General features: G+C 45.0%; 1 protein-coding gene across 1 annotated transcript in view; it reads right to left on the reverse strand.

Annotated features, from left to right (window-relative positions):
- Positions 1 to 24,144, reverse strand: part of LOC136581752 (mucin-5B-like) — a 99,656-nt gene that overhangs the window by 53,977 nt on the left and 21,535 nt on the right. Inside the window, exons 5-6 of the mRNA XM_066582374.1 lie at positions 21,084 to 21,306; positions 250 to 387 (exon numbers count right to left, since the gene is read on the reverse strand). Of these exons, the coding sequence (XP_066438471.1) occupies positions 250 to 387; positions 21,084 to 21,306 (361 nt within the window). The remainder of the gene's footprint in view (positions 1 to 249; positions 388 to 21,083; positions 21,307 to 24,144) is intronic.

Below are 24,144 nucleotides of genomic sequence, written 5' to 3' on the forward strand. Positions count from 1 at the left end.
GTTCAAAGAAACCTGCAGAGCATAGCTTTGTTTCTGCTTTTTCTATAAAAAAAAAGTGGTGCCTTATGCAGCCACCAACTCCACCTTGTTCCTGTCGCAGCCCCGAAAGTTCTAAGGAAGAAATCATTTCAATTCTGCTTTGTCTCCTGGATTTTCACTGTCTCTCTATATATTAAGAGCACATCATGGTCAAACATATGTGTCCTCTTCTAGACAAATTAATATATATTGAGTTATCTACAAACTTACCACATGTAAGGCCAAAGTAAGAACGTTCTACATATATATAAGCTTGCATTATAGGTGTGAGCTGCAATTCCAATTGAAGACCAAAGTCGGCTTTTACAACCGCGTAAAATGAAGTAGGCATGAAAACAGTCAGGTTACCTAGAGACACAGAAACACAATGTAAATATGATGAGGTAGGCACAATCACCTAGAGGTCATCAACATGGAGGTGCAGTAGGCCTAGGCTACTAGGCCTTATACAAGGCTAATTGATGGATCTTGGCATGCTCTAAAACTGCAATGAATGTGTGAATGTCATTTTGATTAAGGGCTTAGTCACACGGGCGTTTATTGCCGCGATTTGCGCATGCGCATGCGTTCGGCGACTTTTTAAAACCATTGCTTTGCAATGGTATCGGACACATGAGCGCTTTTTATGCGCTCGTCCGATAAATTAGAGAACAGAAATCGCAGATCGCACCTATCTGCGATCTGCGATTCCTGTTCTCTTCTCTATATGCGCTCAACGGGGCCGGCGGCAGCAGCGCCGACCCCATTGAGAACATACAGAAGACAAATCATTCTTCTCTGCCACAGCTGTAACAGCTGTGGCAGAGAAGAACAATGTTTGCCCATTAAATTCAATGGAGCGGCAATACAGCCGACTCCATTGAAAGCAATGGGCTGCCGGCGTGCGCGGGATGAATTGTCGGGAAGGGGTTAAATATATAACCCCTTACCTGCAATGCATCCTTAAATGTGAAAAAATAAAAAAAAAGGATGTACTCACCTGCTCCCGGCAGCTGGAGATCCCGGCGGTCGGCCTGCAGTGGGTGTGAAGGAGGTGTGACTCAGGCTTGCCCCTGATTGGCTCAGCCTGAGCCAATAAGAGGCTGATCTCAGTCACACCCATTCATGAATTCATGAATCGGTGTGACTGAGACTTGCTTCTGATTGGCTCAGCGCTGAGCCAATCAGGGGCAAGCCTGAGTCACACCTCCTTCACACCCACTGCAGGCCGACCGCCGGGATCTCCAGCTGCCGGGAGCAGGTGAGTACATCCTTTTTTTTAATTTTTTCACATTTAAGGATGCATTGCAGGTAAGGGGTTATATATTTAACCCCTTCCCGACAATTCATCCCACACTCGCCCGCAGCGCTTGCATTCAATGGAGCCGCTGTATTGCCGGCTCCATTGAATGCAATGCGCTGGACAGCTCCGGCCCGTTTCTAATGAAACGCGGCTAGGAGCAGATTTTCGGGCGATTTTTGGGCCGATTTTTCGGCGCCGGTCACGCGATTTGCGCATGCGCATCCGTCATGCGATGCGCAAATCGCGTGAAAAAACGCCCGTGTGACTAAGGCCTAATTCTCGTTTAATAATAATAAATGTCTGGAAATCTCCAACTGTAGGCGACTACATTACTGTATCCTACAAATATAGCTAAAAAGAACGGAACTCTTATCATCTGGACAGCAAAGTTCCGTCTGGTTCCATTTGGAGGTTCCGTTTCAAGATCGTTTTTAGCACTTGTGGAGGAACCCCCAGGCATGTTAAAAAAAAAAAAAATTGTTCGTGAATGTTCCCTTAGGCTGCCTGGGATTAGAAAATTGTGCAATATTTGTGCTTTACGAGATGCACAAATATGAACCCCATTCTTTTGAATGAGGTCATGCACATGGACGATTCTTTTACAGGATCGTACCAGGTCCTATTTTCCATGGTGCTCTCACATCGCATCTCCCATTGTTGTCAATGGGGCTGGCTAGGTGCACGCAGTGCAATGCAACATTTCCCAATTGAAAACAATGTGAGAAACTTTGCGATCCTCTATAAAGTGATGCAATGCGGTTTTGTTACAAAAATGCCAAACATCAGTGAGAAAAATTACATGTTGGCGAGTACAAAGATGGGGCCAAAGACCAGCTTCAAACAGGGGAGAAAATCACGTGAGGTTTGTGCATTGCGAGACTCACAAATGTTGCACGAATATGAACCCCAATCGTACCATGCCCTATCTTTGGCTGCTCTCGCATTGCATCACCCGTCGTTTTCAATGGAGCTGGCGGAAGCATCGCGCCACATGTACATGGTGCGATATGCTGCAAGGTTTCCACATTGAAAACAATAGGGAAACTCCACAATCCTCCGCTGCAGCTGCTGGTGATTTACATGCCAATATCGTGCTCGCCCGTGTGAAGTTAGTCTTGGGCTGCTCTAACGCATGTGTTTACAAGACGCCGAGTTCGGAATCGCAGCATTTTACCGTGATTTCGAGCTGTATTTTTGAATGCATGTCACAGCATTTTTAAAAAAAATGCAAATCAGAAAGATGAAAAAATACCTTTACAGCGTCATCTACTGGATGGCAGAATTCCTTCAATTCAAAGAGACCTTATAACAGGTTCTCAATGATTGGGAATATTAAACCAAGCCAGAAACCATGCATAGACACTGTTTTGGGGTGCTTGCCCCTCTTTAGTATGCAGTAGTTTTCTGGCTTAGTCTGTGAGGGACCTATGACGTGGGTCAGAAGCAGTGTTGTGTCTCCGCTTCTGACCCACGTAATAGGCCCCTCACAGACTAAGCCAGAAATCTACTGCATATTGATGAGGAGCAAGCACCCTGAAAAAGTCTGTCTATGCATGGTTTCTGGCTTGGTTTAATATTCCCAATCATTGAGAACCTGTTATAAGATCTATTTGAATTGAATGAATGCTGCCATCCAATAGATGACGCTGTAGAGATATTTTTCCATCTTTCTGATTTGCATAAATTTCCCAGAGGAGCATTGGGGAGAGAATATACCATCCCCTGATCCACTCACCCCCTAGGTGTCCCCACACACTTTTTGGGTGCTCTCCTTAAGGAGACACGACACCGCTTCTGACCCAGCATTTTTTAACGCACACCATCATCGTGATGAGTTGCATTAAAAAGTGCCAAAACATGTAAAAAAAAAAGACCAGACAGTGTTAGAAACCCAGGCGTTCGATCACAGGTCTGTGATGCCCCATTGAAATCAATGGTTATGTTGTACCATGGTTAGAATGGCTGTGTGAAAGCTGCCAGAAAATCTGCCACCTATCCACCCCGTGTGAACAAACCCTTAGGATTACTGCAGTTTCTCACCATCAGTATATGGTAATTGAATGGCCACGGAGTTTATCGTAATATCTCCATTACTATTGATTACTAGTACCTGAAATGCAGAAAAGAAACACACGTGATCCTCAAGCACACAGCAACTATGCGGATACATTGATGATGTTTAATTCTACTAAGGACTTCGACAGATGAGTGTGCTACACAATGCGATCGCTCCTTTTTTGTGCAGTGAATTAGCCTATTTTGTACTTGTACCTTGCAAATACTGAGCGTATTTGTGCCAGCACCACTCATTCACAGGAGCGAGGAATCACCCGGCCATGATTTAAATGGCTAATTAGCCTAACGCAATGCCAGTGATCAGGGGTATGTGTTGCATTTAGCACATACCTGCCCAAACAGATGTGCAAGCTTGTGCACCTTCTATTGACCTTTATGGGGCTCTTTGGTGTGCAAGCACCCACTAGATACAGCCTATTTTGTACCCATGGAAACAACAGGCACAAAAAAAAGGATGAGAGCATTTTTCTCGCATGTAGGAAAACTACATGTGAGAAAGATAGGGCAAGTCCTATCCTTTCTTGTGCATAGTGTTAACGCCCAAGAATACTGCTAGTGAAAACAAAACCATTTCACCACATCACGCCCGCAAAATCATGCCCATCTGAAGAAGCCCTCAGTTTGAATTTAATTGCAATGGTGAAATGTACTGCAGGTCTGCACCAAAATCTGCGACAAGATCTGCAGCAAGAGTGAAGGCACCCTAAGGGCCGGTTCACATGGACGTATTTGCTCAGCGCATTATGTGCGTAAAATTTGCAAGAGCAATACGCAGTGAAGAGAGCCAATGCATTTCAATTGGTTCTTTCACATGAGCGTATTTTTTCACACGATGTGTAATCACGTTCAAAACTACATGACATGACTCATCTTATGCGCACCGCAAGAGCCCATTGAAATCAATGGGCTTGCAAAAATGTGACCGGCACAGATAACCTGCATATTCGCAGTGCATGTACTCTCAAAATCACATTGATTTTGTGCATATTTATTTGTGTGTGCAAATACGCAATACATGCGGGAGCGGGTGAAATACGCAGACATAAGCACATTTCAGCCACGCAGACATCCTGTGTATTTGCGCGGCTGTAATGAGCTTACGCCTGTAAGAACAACCCCTAAAAGACATATTTAGCTCATGGAATCTGTTCCAAATTTGTGATGGAGAGCAACTTAACAGCAAAGGCACCGCACTGCACTGCAAATGCTACGAATGAACTCAGACTTAAGATGCTCCACCCAAACCTGAATTATAAGTTCAGCATAAATATATGTAGACCCCTTTGAAGCAATTCAGTGCTAGGTCGCCTCTCCGCATGGATCCTGTAGCATGATCTGTCTCTGTGGTAGGCATAGCTATGTTCTATATATCTATGGTGATTTTAATATAAGCAATCATTTTTCCCTCAAGTGATAAAAGCAGTGCAGCAGTAATCTCAAAGACATATATGTCAAGGGTCTCCCTCTCTTCTAATTTGCTGTCTACTGTCTGTCAAGTGAAGCATGTCTCTAATAACAGAGACACTGAGAGCAATTACAGGAAGATAGGTGGATATTGTCTCAAGCTGCCTAGAGAAATCTATGGGAAGGAGAAGAAGGAAGCTGCTGCAGAAGGAGAAAAACTCACATATGCTGCAGCTAATAGTAAGTGATTTATAGCTACTGAGATCACATCTACATTACTCAGTACTTCTCTAGTTTCTATGATGCTGTGATTTATATGTGTGTGGTACGCAGTATTAGGCTGGGCTCACACAACCATATCTAACAGCATGTAAAATGCATGATATATGTGTGCGGCACAAAGTCTGTACCCAGTGACATTGTACACCAGCAGGGTGCTGCCCATCGCCATGTACTATCTTGGCGTGTATGAGCCAAGAAAGAACATGCTGAGATTTTTCTTGCGCACGTATTTCGTGCAATTCATGTAAGCAGTAACATTGCAGCCTACGGGAGATTAGTGCAGTGTATTACCGACAAGCCCTAAGGCCTCAGTCAGACGGGTGTTTTTTCGCGTGATTTGTGGATCGCATAACGGATGCGCATCCGCAAATCGCGTGACCGGGGCCGACGATTCGCTGAAAAATCTGCACCTAGCAGCGTTTTCAGCGAAACGGGCCCGATCAAAGGAGCGCTGTCCGCTGTTCGCCCATTGAATTCAATGGAGCCGGCAATACATCCGGCCCCATTGAAAGCAATGGGCTGCCGGCGAGCGCGGGATGAATTTTCGGGAAGGGCTTAAAAATATAAGCCCTTCCCTGAAAAGCATCCTGAAATGTGTAAAAAAAAAAATTTAATTATACTCACCTTTTCCCTGCAGCCGGAGTTCATACGTGGCCGGCCGGCAGTTCTCCTGAACTGCTCTGTGTAGTATTCAGCAGGCGAGGATTTAAAATCCCCGCCTGCTGAATGGGCTGCTTCTGATTGGTCACAGCCCTCACCAATCAGAGGCAGCTCTCACTCACCCATTCATGAATTCATGAATGGGTGAGTGAGTGCTGCCTCTGATTGGCTGAGTGCAGGGACCAATCAGGGGCAGCTCTCAGCTGTCATTCAATAGCTGAGAGCTGCCCCTGATTGGTCCCTGCGCTGAGCCAATCAGAGGCAGCACTCACTCACCCATTCATGAATGGGTGAGTGAGAGCTGCCTCTGATTGGTGAGGGCTGTGACCAATCAGAGGCAGCCCATTCAGCAGGCGGGGATTTTAAATCCTCGCCTGCTGAATACTACACAGGGTAGTTCAGGAAAACTGCCGGCCGGCCGCGACTGAACTCCGGCTGCAGGGAAAAGGTGAGTATAATTTTATTTATTTATTTATTTTTACACATTTCAGGATGCTTTTCAGGGAAGGGCTTATATTTTTAAGCCCTTCCCGAAAATTCATCCCGCGCTCGCCGGCAGCCTATTGCTTTCAATGGAGCCGGCTGTATTGCCGGCTTCCATTGAATTCAATGGGCGAACATCTTTCTTCTCTGCCACAGCTGTAACAGCTGTGGCAGAGGAGAACGATCTTTAAGTATATGTTCTCAATGGGGTCGGCGCTGCTGCCGCCGGCCCCATCGAGCGCATATATAGAACACAGCGATGCGCAGAACGCAGATAGGTGCGTTCTGCGAATCGTTGTGTCCTATAATTTATCGGACATCCACATAAAAAGCGGACATGTGACCGATCCCATTGGGATGCATTTAGTCTATAGATCTGCAGATCGCAAGAGCGCCTGCAGATCGGACCAAAAAACGGTTGTGTGACCGAGGCCTTAGGGAGCAGAATTGTGTTGTATGCAAAACATTATAAAAGCTAGTCACCAACTCAGATAAGACTGGAAATCACAGATACAAAGGAGAAAACTAGTGAAAAATGCGGAATACAAGTCATATAATGGTAAAAAATAGTGTAATTCCTCATGTACATACACACAGCGGTTTAAGCTGAAACGTTATCTGAAAAGTCAAGTATGCTTTAAGGTGACCCAAGTTACTTCTGACAATGTCTGAGGATACTCACTGTAGGAGGGTTTTTAATCACCAGAATAATTTTTGTTAGACAAGTCTCAAACTCATTCGCTTTACATGACTTAATTTCTCCATGGACGCTAAAAAAGGATACTGTATTACACAGCTGAAAGAGAGAAATCACGTTAATGAATGAGCAAAATAGTAAATACTGGTGTTAAAGAGTAACTACATTTTTTTTTCTTTAAATGTATGGAGTAGGAAATTCTAAGCAGTTGTGCAATAGGTTTTATCAGCCTATTCTGTACATTTTGCTTACAAAACCCTTCTTCAGCTATTCAGCTAGGAGAAGACAAGGCTGAGAAATCCATCTTCACATCATTGCATAACCGAAGAGGACGTTTCAGCTGCACTACAGAGAACAGCTCACTGTTCTCTCCAGTGCAGCTGCAGACACAGCTGTTCCCATATACAGTACCAGTTTATTAATAAATGTTTCAATTTTATTTAATCTGCTTTGAGTCCTCCTGTGCCCCAATCTGACCCACCACCAGCAGGGTTTTATTAATCTCCATCCCACTCATGCCACTGTCCCCAGCAGCACGCTGTGTTAGGAGAAGCTGTTCTAAGTTGCAGACGACTTCTACCCTCACAGCGCCTCTGTTCCCTGCCAAATATCACTTGCAAATAAAAAATGATAAGGAGTTCTGTCTCTGATAAAGGCCCCCAAGTATGACCTCTCCCACTCTATCCTCTATTCAAACCTCCAAGTGAAAGTAATTTAACCTTGGCTTCCACATCTCCAGATAGCTGTTTATTTTGTCTTCTCTATATACATGGAGCTTTTCATATAGGCAATTATTTGATACCATAAATATTACAGCCTCAATTGTAGGAATGTGCTGTTTCTTCCAGTCTCTGGCAATGAGTATTTTACTGTCATTAGGATGTGTGATATTAGCTTTCTAAACTTTCTTGGAATTTCTTCTACTCTTAGGAGTAGTACTGCTAGTTCCGGGAAGGGAGAAACTTTAATCTTTGTGATTTTTTTCAATTCAAGGGAACAGAGATTGCCATAGGGGTTGTAATCCTGGGAAACCCCAGAACATGTGAAGGAGAGTGCCTCTCTTACCATAGCCTCTCCAGCAGCTATCTGATGTATCAGGAAAGAAGCCAGCTAGTCGTGCCGATGAATAAGGCCTCCTTCCCACGAGCGTGACGGGCTCCGCCGCGTAATATTCCACGGTGAAGCCCGTCATGGCGCCCCCCAGAGACCCCATACTTACCAGCGGAAGATAGCGTGAAGAAGCTTCCCCGCCCACCGCCGTCGCGTCATGTGACACGCCCACCGTGTCACATGACGTGGCCGGCCGTGTCACGTGACGCGCCGGCCGCGTCATATGACGCGCGGCGGTAGGTGGGGAAGCGGTTTTTCACGCTATCTTCCGCTGGTTGCAGCGGGAGATAGCGTGAACGGACGGCTTCCATTGACTGCAATGGAAGCCGTCAGCGCGTACACCCACAGCAAATAGAACATGCTGTGGGTGAGAACGGGAGATTTCACGGTGCGGAATTCCGCGGTGGAATTACGCATCGTGTGCATTGTGCTATTAGGTTCAATAGAACCTAATAGCAGGGGGCAACGCAACGGATTTTTGCCGCGGATTTACGCGGCGTAAATCCGTTCGTGGGAAGGAGGCCTTATACCACCTGGTTACTACTTTATAGGACCTGGCATATATTTTTGAGAAGGGGCCTCTTCATGTATTAGGTGTACCATGCAAAGGGGAAAATTATAAATCCAACACTAGAAATTCTGGGCTTAGTAAATTTTTCGTACTGCGTACCAGTTATTGTATTTTGGTTGAGGAATTCATACAAAAAGAAGGGGATCCCCTGAAATGTCCTTTGGCATGTTACCACTCTTGCTACCAAGTCAGCTGGAACTCACCTTTTAAATATGAAATAGCCTGTATTTGAGTGAAATACATAAAGTATTTCAAAGTTAAATTCAGTTCTCATATGGTGCATTATTCAGATTAATTACTACAAGGATAACGGGACCTCGTCTCTAAACGTGGGTACATGTCAGAGGAAGTCCTTTAGATAATGTAATTAAATGACAATAATTATGGCTGTTACCTGAGTTAGGATATAGGTACATTCCCCATGAAAGGTGTAACGTCTTTGGTCAAAAGTTGTGAAATGGGATCCACCTTCAACTGAACAGGAGCCAGGACATAATTTACTTGTACATTTCCATGTTCCCTGATAACAGGTACTGTTACGGAGACAAAGATTCTGTGTTATTACTGCTCAAAGAAAGCATAAACTTGTGTACTGATAAAAAGATTTACTGAATTCAATTTAACGACTCCCCAGAGACATCTCGATTCACACTATGGAATGCCTATAAACCAGTGATAAGGGGTATAATGATCCAACAGGGGTCCATTTACAAAAAAGAAAAAAATAATCTTAGAAACACCTTAGAAAGGAAAGGAATTAGAAAGGAAAATCCAAATCACACCAACTCCCCTTTTACATAATTCTCTTCTAGAAACTAGACCCAAAGTCCGCCATATTCTTATTGATGAATATGAAAAGAATTTAAAATCTCTCAAAACCACCTACTATATTGGTAATAATAAATATACCTGGCTAATGGAAAATAGAGTCAAACAAAAGAGATTCAAGACAAAAATTCCCTTTATAGTCGATCCAATCTCAGGAAATAAAACATCAAACCCTCTGAAAATTGCTGAAGTATTTAGGAAATTTTATGAATCTTTATAGAGTCTGAAAAAGGAATCCTATCTTCCGCAGCCCACTGAGCACGTGTTGAGCAACTTCCTATCTACTATACAACTCCCAAAACTAGGGAAAGAACAACTAGAAAAACTCAATTCCCATATAACCTCTCAAGAAATCCTGCAAGTTATCAATAAATCTAAGATAGATAAGGCCCCGGGCCCGGACGGGTTCACTAATGAATACTTCAAGATTTATAAATCTCGGTTAACAACCCAGATGAAAGATCTATTCAACAAAGTCATGTCAAAGGGCTCCCTTCCTCCAGAAATGCTTTAGGCAAATATTGTGAGGATCCCTAAACCTGGTAAAGACACTTTTTCTCCAGCAAATTTCAGGCCAATATCACTATTAAACTATGAAACCAAATTTTACGCAAAAATATTAGCATTGAGACTTCTTGAGACTATTCCAAATCTTATCCATAGCGATCAAACAGGGTTTGTTAAAGAGAGGCAATCATCGGATGCGACTAGGCGAATGTTGGGTGGTATGGGGAAGTGGAGGCATCTCAAATGCCTTGTCTGCTCCTTACTTTGGATGCGGAGAAGGCATTCGACAGAATTCATTGGAGATACGCCTTCTCGGTCCTGGAGAAGTTTGGGTTTAAGGGAAAAATTATAGCAGCAATCCAAGCCCTATACGGTACTCCCTCCGCTTGAGTCTTCATTAACAGAGCTATCTCGAACTCCTTTGATATAACCAATGGAACCAGACAGGGATGCCCACTGTCACTCACATTGTTTATCTTAGCCATGGAACCTTTAGCGGAGGCAATCCGTATGGAGAGCACAATTAGAGGGATATCTTTATCATTTAGACAACATAAGATAGGCTTATTTGCGGATGACATGATACTAATGTTAACTTCTTCAGTGGAATCTCTTAGAGCGGTGTCCGATCTTTTGCATCTCTTTGGGAAGATTTCCTATTATAAAATGAGCCCGTCAAAGTCGAGAGTCTTGGCCATCAATGTCCCCCTTGGGCTCTAATCTCAAATCAAGAAGGATTTCCCATATGGGTGGGATTTGTCGGGAACCTATTATCTAGGTATAACGATCACCTTCCCAGTAAAAAAATACAATGAATCTGAATATTCTTTCTTTGACGGATGAAATCCAGAAGAGTCTCACCAACTATAAAGTAGAATTCTCCTGGTTAGGGAGAATAGTTATCCATAAAATGATGGTTCTCCCAAAAATTGTATTTATTTTTCGAACTATTGTGCTTAAATGCCCTCCTAAACTTCTCAAAATTTTGCAAAAGCAATTGATGTCTTTTATCTGGGAGAATAAGGGGCCAAGGGTTGCTGCAGCCATAATGTTTGCCCCCAGAAGATATGGCAGAATGGGAGTTCCCAATCTAGAATCCTATTATAAAGCGAACATTGTGTTACAATCGTGTGGGTAAAACTAAGAACAGGGCCCACACGATCATACCCAAAAAGGGATAGGATGGGATGGACGCACACAGGTTGCACACGGTATTCACACAGGTTTCAGGCAACTGACCCTGTGCTACACAGGAGGATGACGTGGCCCTACCTAAGCGGGGATATCGCCCCAATAAGAGGGCTGCCCAGCGGTCTTCGAATCTGGCACCTAGCTGATGCTAGGAGCCACGCACCAGAACAGGACGCATTGACATGCCAAATGACAGGGACTGAACAGGACACACAGAGCCAGAATACACAGCATACAAAATGCAACCACTAGTTACAGATAAGCTGAATATAAATACTAGGTATTAGATGACATTTTGTACAAAACGTGAAAGCTAGCAGGCCAACTTCATGGCTCCTGGTTTTACCGCTGGTCCCTACACTAACCTGGAGTCCAGCAGAAGTGGACAGAGTTCACACAGAACGCTGTAACAGAACAGGACACAGATCGCAGGTCATACAGCAAGCTGACACAAAACTGACAGAATTTAAACATACAAACGGACATGAACCAGCAAGACACAGATCACACAGCATGCTTGCATAAGGAACAGGACAGAGCACTGGGCACACAGCAAGCTGACAGAAAACTGACAGAAAATAAACATACAAACGGACATGAACCAGCAGGTCACAGATGACACAGCAAGCTTGCAACAGCACGGACTCTACTGGCACAGACTCTACCCACAGCTCACATGAACACAGATGAAACTCACAGCAAGTCTATGTGTCCTCATACCAAGGGGGATAGACAGTCAGCCACAGAGCTGACATAGGGGACTGTGTCAAGGATCCAAAAACTGACACACTGGAAGCAGAGAGACATAACAGACCGACTTGCAAACACAGATCAGAGTGGGAACAAGCTGAACATGACTGATAACAGTTTACAGAACACAGAAGTAACATGACTGCTCACCCTGGGACCCAGCCAGACTGACCAGCTGGGTTTATATGTGAGCACAGACCCAGGAGATTGGCTAGCAGGAAGTACCACAGCCAGCCAGCTCAATTAACCCTCAACCACCTGTAGCTGTGCAGCTAGGAAGCTTAGAACTACAGATCCCAGCAGCACACGTAACACATTGTCTCCCAATTGAGAGCCTGTTGCGTGCCACAAGAAGATATAAGTTGGCCCAATATTGAACAACGGGCATTAGGAAATCAATACCTCAGAAATTTATTATTGGCAACAAATATAGACATGAATATAAAAATTCCAAATGGCCCCTTGATTGAAAATGCAATAACAGTGTGGCAATAACTAATACAGATATTCAAAAACCAGGTTTGTCTCCCTTCCATTAGAAATTTTAGAATTTTGGTCAGAAAACTTAAACACGTTTGTGGAGATTGAAAGGAATACAGCTTATTTCGGACTTAACTGATCGCTCAAAACTAAAAACATTCCAATGTTTCCAAAAAGAATTTGGCCTACCAGATGGTGATTTTTTCCTATACTAGCAGATAAGCAGGGTATGGACGACTGTCCCTCTGCAGAGATTTTCATTATCTTTAGGGCTTATTCAGACAACCGTATATCGGCTGAGTTTTCACTCCGAGCCGATACATGGTGTCCTTGTCTGCAGGGAGAGGAGGATGGAAAAGCCAGGAGCAGGAACTGAGCTCCCGCCCCCTCTCCGCCCCTTGCCACTATTTGCAATAGGAGGGGGAAGGACAGGGACGGAGCTAAGTACCAATGCTTAGCTCCGCCTCTGTCCCGCCTCTCCCATTGCAAATAGTGGCGAGGGGCGGGGAAGGGGCGGGAGCTCAGTTCCTGCTCCTGGCTCTTCCATCCCCCCCCCGCAGACAAGGACACCGTATATCGGCTCTGCGTGAAAACGCAGCCGATATACGGTCGTCTAAATAAGCCCTTATACTTACACAGATTCATCTATGATCCCCACCTTATAAATTAGAACTAAAAGAAATCTATGAAATCTTTTGCGGGCAGGGGCGTACCTAAAGCCTAAGGCCTCATGTCCACGGGGAAAATCAGGCCCGCTACGGATTCTACATGGAGAATCTGCAGCGGGTCCCTCCTGCCCCGCGGACATGAGCGCTGAAAATAGGAATTTAAAAGAATTTACCCATCCGTAGCGGGCGGGGAAAGTCTTCTCTTCCTCACGGCCGGATCTTCTTTTTCGGCCGGCGGATGAACTCGTCACGGCTGCGGCACGTCGCCGACGTGCCGCGCGCATGCGCCGGGCACATCCGCCGAGCCGAAGCAGAAAGATGCGGCCGTGAGGAAGAGAAGACCTTCCCGGTCCGCTCCGGATGGGTAAATTCTTTTAAATTCCTATTTTAGGTCCCCTGCGGATCCGGACGGCTTCCATAGGCTTCAATAGAAGCCCGCAGGAGCCGTCCCTGCGGGAGACCCGCATGAAAATGGAGCATGGTCCAGATTTTTTCATGCTCCATTTAAAAAAAAATCCCTTTTATTGACCATCCGCGGGTATTTATTTTCCCCGCGGGTGGTCAATGCATCCCTATGGGGTGCGGATCCGCGGGCAGGAGAAGAGCTAAAATCTGCTGCGGATTTTAATTCTTATTTTGCCCGTGGACATGAGCCCTAAGGCCTCATGTCCACGGGGAAAATCGGGCCCGCTACGGATTCTACATGGAGAATCTGCAGCGGGTCCCTCCTGCCCGCGGACATGAGCGCTGAAAATAAGAATTTAAAAGAATTTACCTATCCGTAGCGGGCGGCGAAGCTCTGCTCTTCCTCACGGCCGGATCTTCTCTTTCGGCCGGCGGATGAATTCCTTACGCCGGCGGCACGTCGCCGGCACGTCGTCGACGTGCCGCGCGCATGCGCCGGGCACATCCGCCGAGCCGAAGCAAGGGAGATGCGGCCGTGAGGAAGAGAAGAGCTTCCCGGTCCGCTGCGGGTGAGTAAATTCTTTAAATTCCTATTTTAGGTCTCCCGCGGATCCGGACGGCTTCCATAGGCTTCAATAGAAGCCCGCGGGAGCCGTCCCCGCGGGAGACCCGCACGAAAATGGAGCATGGTCCAGATTTTTTCATGCTCCATTTTTTTTTAAATGCCTTTTATTGACGATCCGCGGGTATTTATCTACCCGCGGGTGGTCAATGCATCCCTATGGGGTGCGGATCCGCGCGCGGGAGATCCGCTGCGGATTTTAAATCACATTTTGCCCGTGGACATGAGCCCTAAGGGGCCCGGGTGCAAATGTTCAGCTGGGCCCCCCCCCTCCATCTGTACCCGTACCTATACCTAAACCGTGCTAATTTACAAACATGATGTAGCCCCTTGGCGTAAGCCTTCTCATCAGGACTCCTTTCCTTGACTACGTAAAAACCTGTTGGTAATGTCTTAGGCCGCTTTCATACGGCCGCAGAAATTGCGTGAGAATTATGCGTTGCAAGACATACAGATCACACATGAATATGACCCCATTCTTTTGAATACAATCATACACAGGAGCGATGTTTTTTTGTTTTTCTCAGCATCGCACGAGAATATGATGATGTGATGCGAGCTGGATTTAACACAACAACCGCTCACATCTGTGGGGACGGCACATGTTGGCGAGTGTGATAGGGGGCAGAGTGTCACGGTCCAATATCAGACTCACTCGTGTGAAATTAGCCTAAGGCCGGCTGCACACGGCTGGATTTGCATTGCGGAATATGGAGTGGGCATCCGCCTACGGAGTTCGCAGCATGTACCGCCCATAGCATGTTATGGAAAAGCGTTTTTTTCTCTACACGAGCGGAAAGCAATTGCGATTTTCCACTCACGGAGGAAAAAGCATGGCGTGCTGTATTTTAATGCATGTATATACCCATGCTGGTGTAACCTGTGTATTCCCTGTATATAATTATATATGTGCAGCTGGTATAACTTATACCAGCTAGACATATATAATTATAATTCCTTCTCTACTCACCTCTGCAGCAGTCTCTGGGCAGCCTGTAATGGAAAGTCCCCCGTCTTTTGATCACATGACCAGGCTGATCACATGACCAGAGCCTGGTCATGTGATCTGCAGCCACAGGTCCTCTCCCAGGTCCTGTGCATCCAGCGCTCCGGAAGTGAGTAGAGCCGCAGTAGCCCCTCCCCCTGGTAATCGCTGGCCGGCAGAGACTGATAGACTGCAGCTGTGACCACTCACAGCTGCAGTCTATCAGTTGGAGGGCCGTGCCGTGGGAGTCTGCAGGCTGTAATTGGCTGCCGGCTCCACGTGTAACAGCCCTCCCCTCTGCTCTTGCCAACCTGCGGCGCTGCCTCCCGTCTCTCTCCTCTCCCTTGTCAGCCATCATGCGGCTGACAGCGCCGATCCCCTGGGCCCCCTCAGCTCAAGGGCCGGGTATATGCACTGAATGTGCATGTGGGTATGGCGGAGGGCGGCCCCTGGGCCCCCTGAGCGCAGGGGCCGGGTCGCCATGGCGACCCCAGCACCCCCTGACGCTATGCCTATGTTTGCGGGGTGGTCATCACATGGTTAACATGCACAAGAAAGCCCATTTGTTGAAGTGGGAAAGGCAACTAGATGGGACATTTTCAATCACGCAATGAACAGTGCACATCAGTGGGCTAACAAGGCGTCTTCTTGCGCCTCTCTGATGGAGGTACATAGCAAAGTCTTTACAAGATGGTATAGATCTCCGGTGAGACTTGCAGATTCCTCTGATAAATGTTGGAGAGATTGTAGGAAGCGGGGCTTCCTGTTACATATTTTCTGGAATTGCCCCAATATTCAAACAGTGTGGAATGAGTTCTTTTCCCTAATCAGCAAGATAACCGGAGTGAGAATTCAACCAACACCAGAACTGGCAGTTCTTCTGCTGGAGATTGATAATATCTCATGGCCTGCTTTCCATTAAATTGCATATGGTGAGGAAATGGAGGACACAACAGACCCCTTCTCTGACAGAAATAACCCACTTACTTTCAGAACATTATGTTCATGAGAAGGTTTTTGCATATAGGAATGACAGAGTTGGAAAATCTATGGAGATGTGGGGTCCCTGGCTGGATCATTTTTTAATTAGGTGGTTTTTTGACCTAAGAATTATTTTGGACAGTTGTATTTGACATCTATAGAAGTCAAGTTTAGGAAATAGACCTCAATCTCTAAATGAATGGTGTTTCTGATATGAATATAGACAGAATAAATGGTATTGTAGGACTGCCGAATTTGGCAGGTAACGAACTGTATCCTTTTACCCCCCCTCCCCATTTTCTCTTGATTTCCCCCCCCCCCTTCCTTCTGACTTTACCCCCCCCCCCCACCGCCCTTCCTTATTTACCCAGGTTTGAAATGTTGATGGAAATTAAAGAGAATTGCAATGCTCAAGACAGATATTGCTATTTTATGGCTGTTTTCTGGAACTAGTACTGTATTAGGAAAAGCAATAATTGGAATCCATGTTGAACAATCTGTGTAATATGCTGATTCTCAATAAAAAAAAAATTATTGAATAGAAAAAAGATGTACTGAAGTTTCAGCAAAAATACAAAAATGTTGTTTGTTCTACCGTATAATGAAAAGTTATTTAATTTCCCAATGTACAAATGTAGCAAAGTTTAATGTGACACTAAACACAGACTGTGGTACAGAATCTTGCCTTGCCTTTTTCACGAGCTTTCAATAGTTTTTGCTGTGTTAAAGGGATTTTACAAACAGATGTTATTGATGACCAATCCACACGATAGATCATCAATATTTCATCATTTGGGGTCCACCGCTCGGGACCTCGACCGATCAGCTGTTCTGGCGCCCACCGTCAGCAGCACAACACACAAGGTACGGAGGTAAATGCTGCAGTCTGTGACCTTCCATAGACAGGCCGGCTGCTGATACAGCCAATCACTGTGCACTGCTGAGTTCTGTGATTGGCTGCAGCAGTGAGCCGGTAGATGGAATGTCACAGACTGCAGCTTGTAACACAGAACCGGAGGGAAGAATGGGAGCTGCAACGAGCCGGTGACTATATATTCTTTTAATATTTTTCACCATTTTGCCTGCTGTTTTTAAAACAAAAATATTAACTCCCAAAACCCATTTAAAATAAGCAGAAAAAGTGTCAGTTATGTCGCTAAAGCAATGATTTTTGCAGTCGCAGAAAGTTATGTGCAGTTTAAGATTATTTCTGTCAAAACTGGCTCCTTGCCTGCGTGGTTTCGGCTCACCAACAACTATGGATGGCACAAAAATGGTTAAGAAATGCTATAGATTCCTCTCTTTGCCATATAAAGGGTGTCATCCACAGCTCTGTGATACATCCTCACCCAAATCTGCATGTAAAACAAGCAAAGTTTACAGTGGATTTGCTTGTGTATTTTTACACCATGTGTGAATCCATCCTAAGCCACTCCAATTCTACAAGAATGGAAGATGACCACAAATGGATATACATGACGAACTAATAGGTAAATATATTTGTCTTTTCATATGCAATTAGAACTAGAGGTAGAAGTGGTGTTTTCATTTTTACATATTTAACTTCTATATTGTACCAGTTTTCACATGGCAGATTCAGTTGAGCTTCTGTAGGGTAGGTGCTTTGTAAGTATTTGCAGAGGCATTCAGACGGTAGGATACATCCTTTATTGCCAACATCATCAAACACTGTGCCTGGGTATAAAAATAAGAGATTTTGGTATGCTTCACTTTGTCTATCATTTGCATTTTGTGCATTGAACTTGTGGTCATACAGACGAGTTAGCAATGTTCATGTGGCGTTTTCAACCCTGTTTGGAGGTTCCATCCTAGGGCTCCGTCTGTTGAAACCATAGACTAAACCATAGGCTGCTATTTGTAAAACAGAGACCAAAGCCAGACAGATCAGCGTAGTTAACTACACTATTCTGTCCATCCAGAATGCCAGAATCAAGTGGAAGTATGGTAAAACAGAGACCAAAGCCAGACAGATCAGCGTAGTTAACTACACTATTCTGTCCATCCAGAATGCCAGAATCAAGTGGAAATATGGTAAAACAGAGACCAAAGCTTGCAGGTTTGCTCTCAGTTTTCCTAATAGCAGTCTATGGTTTTGTCTAGTGATCTATATAGGTGCCGTTTCCAGACAGACAGAGCCCCAAATGGGGTTGAAAAGGTATATATAATGGGGTTGAAAATATATTGGCTAAAAGCAGACATGCCTGCCAAAAATGGGATCTGCAAGGTTGAAAATGTTTGGTCATGGTTAGCTGAGACGATCAACCACTTCCCAGCTGATGCTTATCTTATGCTTACGACCAGCGTCACAGTAGCAGTTCACATTTTAGTAGAGTTACATTTTAGAGATTAAAGGATACATTTAATAATCACGTACCGTTGGGGCAAAAGCAACCACTGACACATGTTTTGCGGCAGACCCCTGGTTCTTGATTGCTGCAGGTTCTCTCACAATCCGAACCACACTCATTATATTCCAGGGGTGGTGGACATATTATTTCTGTAAAGAGAGAACAATTATATGACTTTTCTTTGGGGCTCTTTCTACCGTATATAAATTAACAAGGATTTATATGCAAGTTACCAATTGAATCTTCCACAACATAGTCTGCTGAAGATAATAGCAAACAAGGCTATTATTTACAGCAGCCTACAGTCTTTCAATGCGTAGAGGGAGAGGAGAAACTTTCATCATTGTTTGATTACTTTATTATGTGTGTATGTTCATTATAGTCTAAATACAGTTAATATACAGTGCTTAACAACATTTATGAGGTAGCAATATATATAGGCCTTGTGGGAGTATGGCCAGGCTGCTATAGGAACAGAGAGGAAAGGCAAATGGGGGGGGGGGGGGGGGCAAAGACGACACTAATCCTGTTCCCTCCTAAGGGCGAGCACCCACTGGCGTTTTTTTACCTGCGTTTTGCGTTTTGCGTTTTTCCTGCACAGGCATAGAGATAACATGTGTTCCTGTCCACTGGCGTTTTTTTTGCGTTGCGTTTGCGTTTTTAACATAGGAACTGTCAGTTGCATATGTGTCCTTATTTTTCTCCTAATGCACCCATGAAAGTCAATGGAAATTAATGGAAAAGCTGCGAAAACGCCGCGAAAAACGCCACGAAAAACGCGCGGAAAAATCGGGGGAAACGCGGCGAAAACGCTGCGTTTTTTTCCCGCGGAAAACGCAAACGCCAGTGGGTGCTCGCCCTGACTGAGTAGTGTGAAGTAGATTAGGTAGAGAGTGACAGGGTTAGGCTACATGGGCAATTTTAAAGCTGCGTTTGATATCCTCAGGTGCACCTCCCATTGGACAGCACATGGACATCACACCCATGTGCTGTACAATGTATGGGACCTCACATAGACATGTCTGCGAATTGGACAAGAATGGGACATGCTGCAATTTTTTTTTTTACTTGGACTTTCCATCTGACTAATAAAAAGCCTGTGTTCATATACCGATTCAAATGAATGGGTGCCATTTCTTTCTGATTTCTGGACCTTTCTTTTTTGGTACGAAAATTGGACAGAAATATTGTTCGTGTGCATGTACCCTTAGAGTGAGAATAATCCACCACAGACAAATCTGCTGCAAAATCTGTATGTCTAAGATTATATTCACATGGGCGAGTGGGATGTCGGGCCTGAGAAACTTGTGTGCATTTTTCACACTGATGCAAGGTGTTTTTTATTGAAAAATGCGTCACATCACTTCTGTGAAATTGCAGTCCTCAGGCAGGCTTTTCCTGCACGCCAGATGATCGCAAGTCTTTTCCACTTCTTTCAATGGGAAACATTACACTCACATACACCGCACAGCATGCGAGAGCCATACAATGTCCTTTAAGATGCCATTAAAAACAATGGGCGAGGCGTTCCGAGGGAACAACCAAAAAACAAGGGAACATCCAAGGGAACACCTGCTGCGAGGAAAAAGAAATCACTCATCTGAATTAGTTCATTTAAAAGAATGGATTTTATATTTGTGCGAGTTTTGTGCGTTTCGCAAAACACACCAAACTCATGCAAGATTCTCATCTGTGTGAATAAGCTCTCATATGTGGATTTTGATGCAAATTTGCTTGAGTTGTTGCAGATTTGCAAAGCGAATCAATCAGGTCTGTTCTGTGGAAAGGTGATATGTCGATAAATTCTGAGAAAACACCTTTAAAAGGCTACAGTGATCATGATTGTGTCATGGGAGGTGATAAAGTAAGCCCCTCCCTTTCTTTACACCCTATTCACTCCAACATCCATGGGGTTAAATTGCTAGGTTTGAGAATGGCTGTTGGTAGGGATGTCATCACTGCACTTATAATAGAATGACAGTTTGCAAGAACGATCCTTTAGGCCATGGGAAAGGGTTCAAGGGCCATTGTACAGTTCCAGATCTCCATTCATACTTCAATGTTAACCTGCTTCCTATGAAATTGGCTATAGTGTGTGTCTCATCAGCTAAAGAAGGAGCAAGCGCTGTTGGGAATTCCTACATACCTGCTGCTGAGGAATTCCACCAGACCAGCTGCTGGGGAATTCCTCCAGACTAGCTGCTCGGCAATCCCTACAGACCCGCTGCCGGGGAATTCCTCCAGACCAGCTGCCGGGGAATTCCTCCAGGCCAGCTGCCGGGGAATTCCTCCAGACCAGCTGCCGGGGAATTCCTCCAGACCAGCTGCCGGGGAATTCCCCTGCTGCGGGGCAAGGGGGGGGGGGTATCCCTCCAGCCTCTCTGCGATGAAAGGGGTTCCCCTAGGGCTTCCCTTCATTGCTCTCTCTCTCTCCCCACGGCGGCCGACCTGTATCGTCTCTCATAGCAGTCTTTGAAGGCTTATGCGATTTTCTGCAGCAAGATAGGTCAAGACTTGATTTTTTCACGCAGCAGGGAATTTCAGTCACTGAATTCTGCTGCTGTAAAAGCAGAAATCTGATTGTGAGCCTTAATGCTGCCAGAAGATGTTGGGAATGATTAGATTTGGTGTCCAGCAATGCAGAATATATAAAATATAGGAGATACACGTCTTCCTGTACATCACAGACTTACCACATACTTCTGGGCTCCTCCAGTTTCCTGTGTATAATTTAGCATGAGCACACTGTTTGGAAAATTCAGACAAGGTGCTACAGATGCAAGCCAGAACCAGACTGTCACTGGTGTTACAATTACAGCTGTCCATTTCACACATCTCCAGATAGGGGAGCATATTAAAGTGTTCAGTACAGTTAGCCAGGGCAGCACTTTGCAAGATTTGTTTACAGGTATCATTCTGGAAAATAAGAAGAAACACATTTTAATGATCAGCTTTAATTTTCAATGTCAAATAAGAAAAGAATTAGCAGGTTTTGAATTATTATAGTTTCTAAGCAATAAAATTATTCTTTAAATTAACAACATTATCTATATCAAGTTACCCCCCCTCCCATAAACTTAAAGGGCTATTCCTGAAAAAAACTTTTCTAAGTTATATGCACCAGATGCAAGCCTTGATTTTATAATCACCAATGTAAAGAGAGATACATGAATTCTAGAAACAGCCAAATGACTTGCTCAGCTCTCTCTGTAACACCACTGGATGGTCACCTTAGAGACACCTGTCCTTTTACGATTGAGTTTCCATGTATGGAAATTAGACACTAGATAGAAACCGCAGTATTCCTTTTTAGCCAAAACAAAAAACTCCGCCCCAAAACTTTTTTTTACAAAACAACGTGACATTGCAGCTCATAGTTATCCTTTTTCAAGTATGACAGGACAGCACATAGTGTGTGTATATATATATATATATATATATATATATATATATATATATATATATATAAAACGTGTGACATCGTCACAATAATCAATTATGCAATTGACTTCTTCCACCTTAGGCCTCATGTCCATGGGGACAGATCCACACCGGGTCATCCGCACGCCTGATCCGCGCCCCATAGGGATGCATTGGACACCTGCAGGTAATTAAATACCTGCGGATTTCATTTTCCCTTGAGGCGCGGACTGCGTGTGCGGGAAAACACTCGCAGCATGCTTCATTTTAGTGCAGGTCTCCCTTGGGGATGGCTCCCGCAGGCTTCTGTTGAAGCCTATGGAAGCCGTCCAGATACGTGGCACACCCGCAGCTGAATTCATGCTCTCCAGCGCAGGAGAGCAGGAGTGCAAAAAAGATTGAGTGCACGGCGCATGTGCGCGGCACACTACCTGCGTGCCAAGCACATCCGCCGGGCCGAAGAAAGAAGATCCGGCCACGACAGAGGGAAGATCCGCAGCGTCTGGACAGGTAAGTAAATCTTCTTTTTAGGCCTCATTTCCGCGGGAAAGGAGGGACCCGCTGCGGGATTCTGCATGGAGAATCCGCGGTGGGCCTGATTTTCCCCGTGAACATGAGGCCAAAGGGATTGTACTAGAATCGCAAGATCTGACATCACTGCGGGGTCCCTTCTCTTCCTGCAAAATGATATCATTATGAATGGAGTGCTCTGCCTGCACGGTTGCCACTCCATTCATTGCAAGTGGCTGTTGAAAATACCCGAACGCTTGCTGTTCAACTACCTTCAGCAGTTGCATTTACAATGAATGCAGTGTCAGCATGCTGCATGAGCAGTGCTCCACTCATTCACCTCCTCAATGTGAGGGATGCAGTAAATCTGCAATGAGGAAAAGGGGGACACAGAACCTCTGTTCTGAGGATGAGACCTGCACCAATCAGTAAATTATTCCCTATCCTATGGATAGGGCATAACTTGCAATTCTGGTACAACTCCCTTAAGGGCTTATTTACACGAGCGTATATCGGCCAGCGTCTTCTATCTAAGCAGTTCCCCCTTCCCTCCCCCTCACCTGCCTCTCTCCTCCACTCCAGGGTTTGCAATGGGAGGGGGTGGGATGTGGGGTGGAGCTAAGCTCCGCCCTGTCCCGCCCACTCCCATTGCTGGCTATGGAGAAGGGTCAGGGAGGGGGCGGGAGCTTAGCTCCGCCTCCATCCCACCCACTCCCATTGCAAACCGCCCAATGGGGAGGAGAGAAGCAGAAAGCTGGTGAGGGTGAGGGAAGGGGGCACTGCTCAGATGGAAGCGTATACTGTCCGGCCATGAAAATGCCAGCCGATATATGCTTGTGTAAATAAGCCCTAAGACAAACAATTCTAGTGTTACATCCAGCGTGATTTCACACGGCCATATGTGCAACTATGCTCGCCGCTATGAATGTTTTTTTTCTTCTCTCTCCGATCATTTAAACTCCGCACCATAGCGCAGGGGTTTGAAAAAAACTATGGGAAAATAGGTCCTGCCCTTAACACCACATGTGGAAAAGATAGGTCAAGTCCTGTCTTTTTACACCTGTACTATTAATGAGCCACACAACAGGACCAACGGAAACCATTGATTTGAATGGTTTCGTTTTCATTAGGGGAATTGCCCTTAATAGTACAGGTGAGAAAAGATAACGGGACTTAATCATGCGCATGTGAAGAAGCCATAAGAGAAACAGAAAGGAGCGACTTCAGTAGGCAAAGAAATGGATTATTGAGCAGTAGAAAAACACCTGGTTATGTAGTGTCCCTGAATAAGATCCTGCTTCCCTTCATAATTGTCATACATGTCTGTCTTATGTAGATGCACTGTGCAAAGCTGTCATGTCTATTTTTCTGTATGAGTGTTGCACAGCTGCAGCGTCTGAAGAGTTAATTCAGTTAAAATCATGCCTGTCTGCTAAATGTAGCTTTCAACTGTGTCATGTGACATGCTACGGATGAGACTATAAGTATGAGTGATTGGGTTCCAGTTGAGGGATTCATCTTGTCTGCTGAGGAGCACCCATCTTCCACCTGTGGGTTTGCTACCAAAGAGGCGCATGAGGGCACCATTAGCCCTTATGTTACTGAAGATGGAAGAGAAGGAAAGACTGCATCTTTAAGAAGAGACTGGGAATGGGAGTGAGTGAGCCTAAGTGTTTTCCCCCAAAGGTCCTATTACCAGAGAGCCATTGTAAGTAACCCCTTCTCCTAGTGACTGTACGATATCTCAAGCAAGGCCAGTGCAGAAGTCTACCAAACCTCCGAAGACAATCTTAAATCTGTTTATAATTCCTATGCGGCCGTCTG

Source organism: Eleutherodactylus coqui, chromosome 11 (genome assembly GCF_035609145.1).
Source record: "Eleutherodactylus coqui strain aEleCoq1 chromosome 11, aEleCoq1.hap1, whole genome shotgun sequence".
Taxonomy (NCBI): Eukaryota; Metazoa; Chordata; class Amphibia; order Anura; family Eleutherodactylidae; genus Eleutherodactylus; species Eleutherodactylus coqui.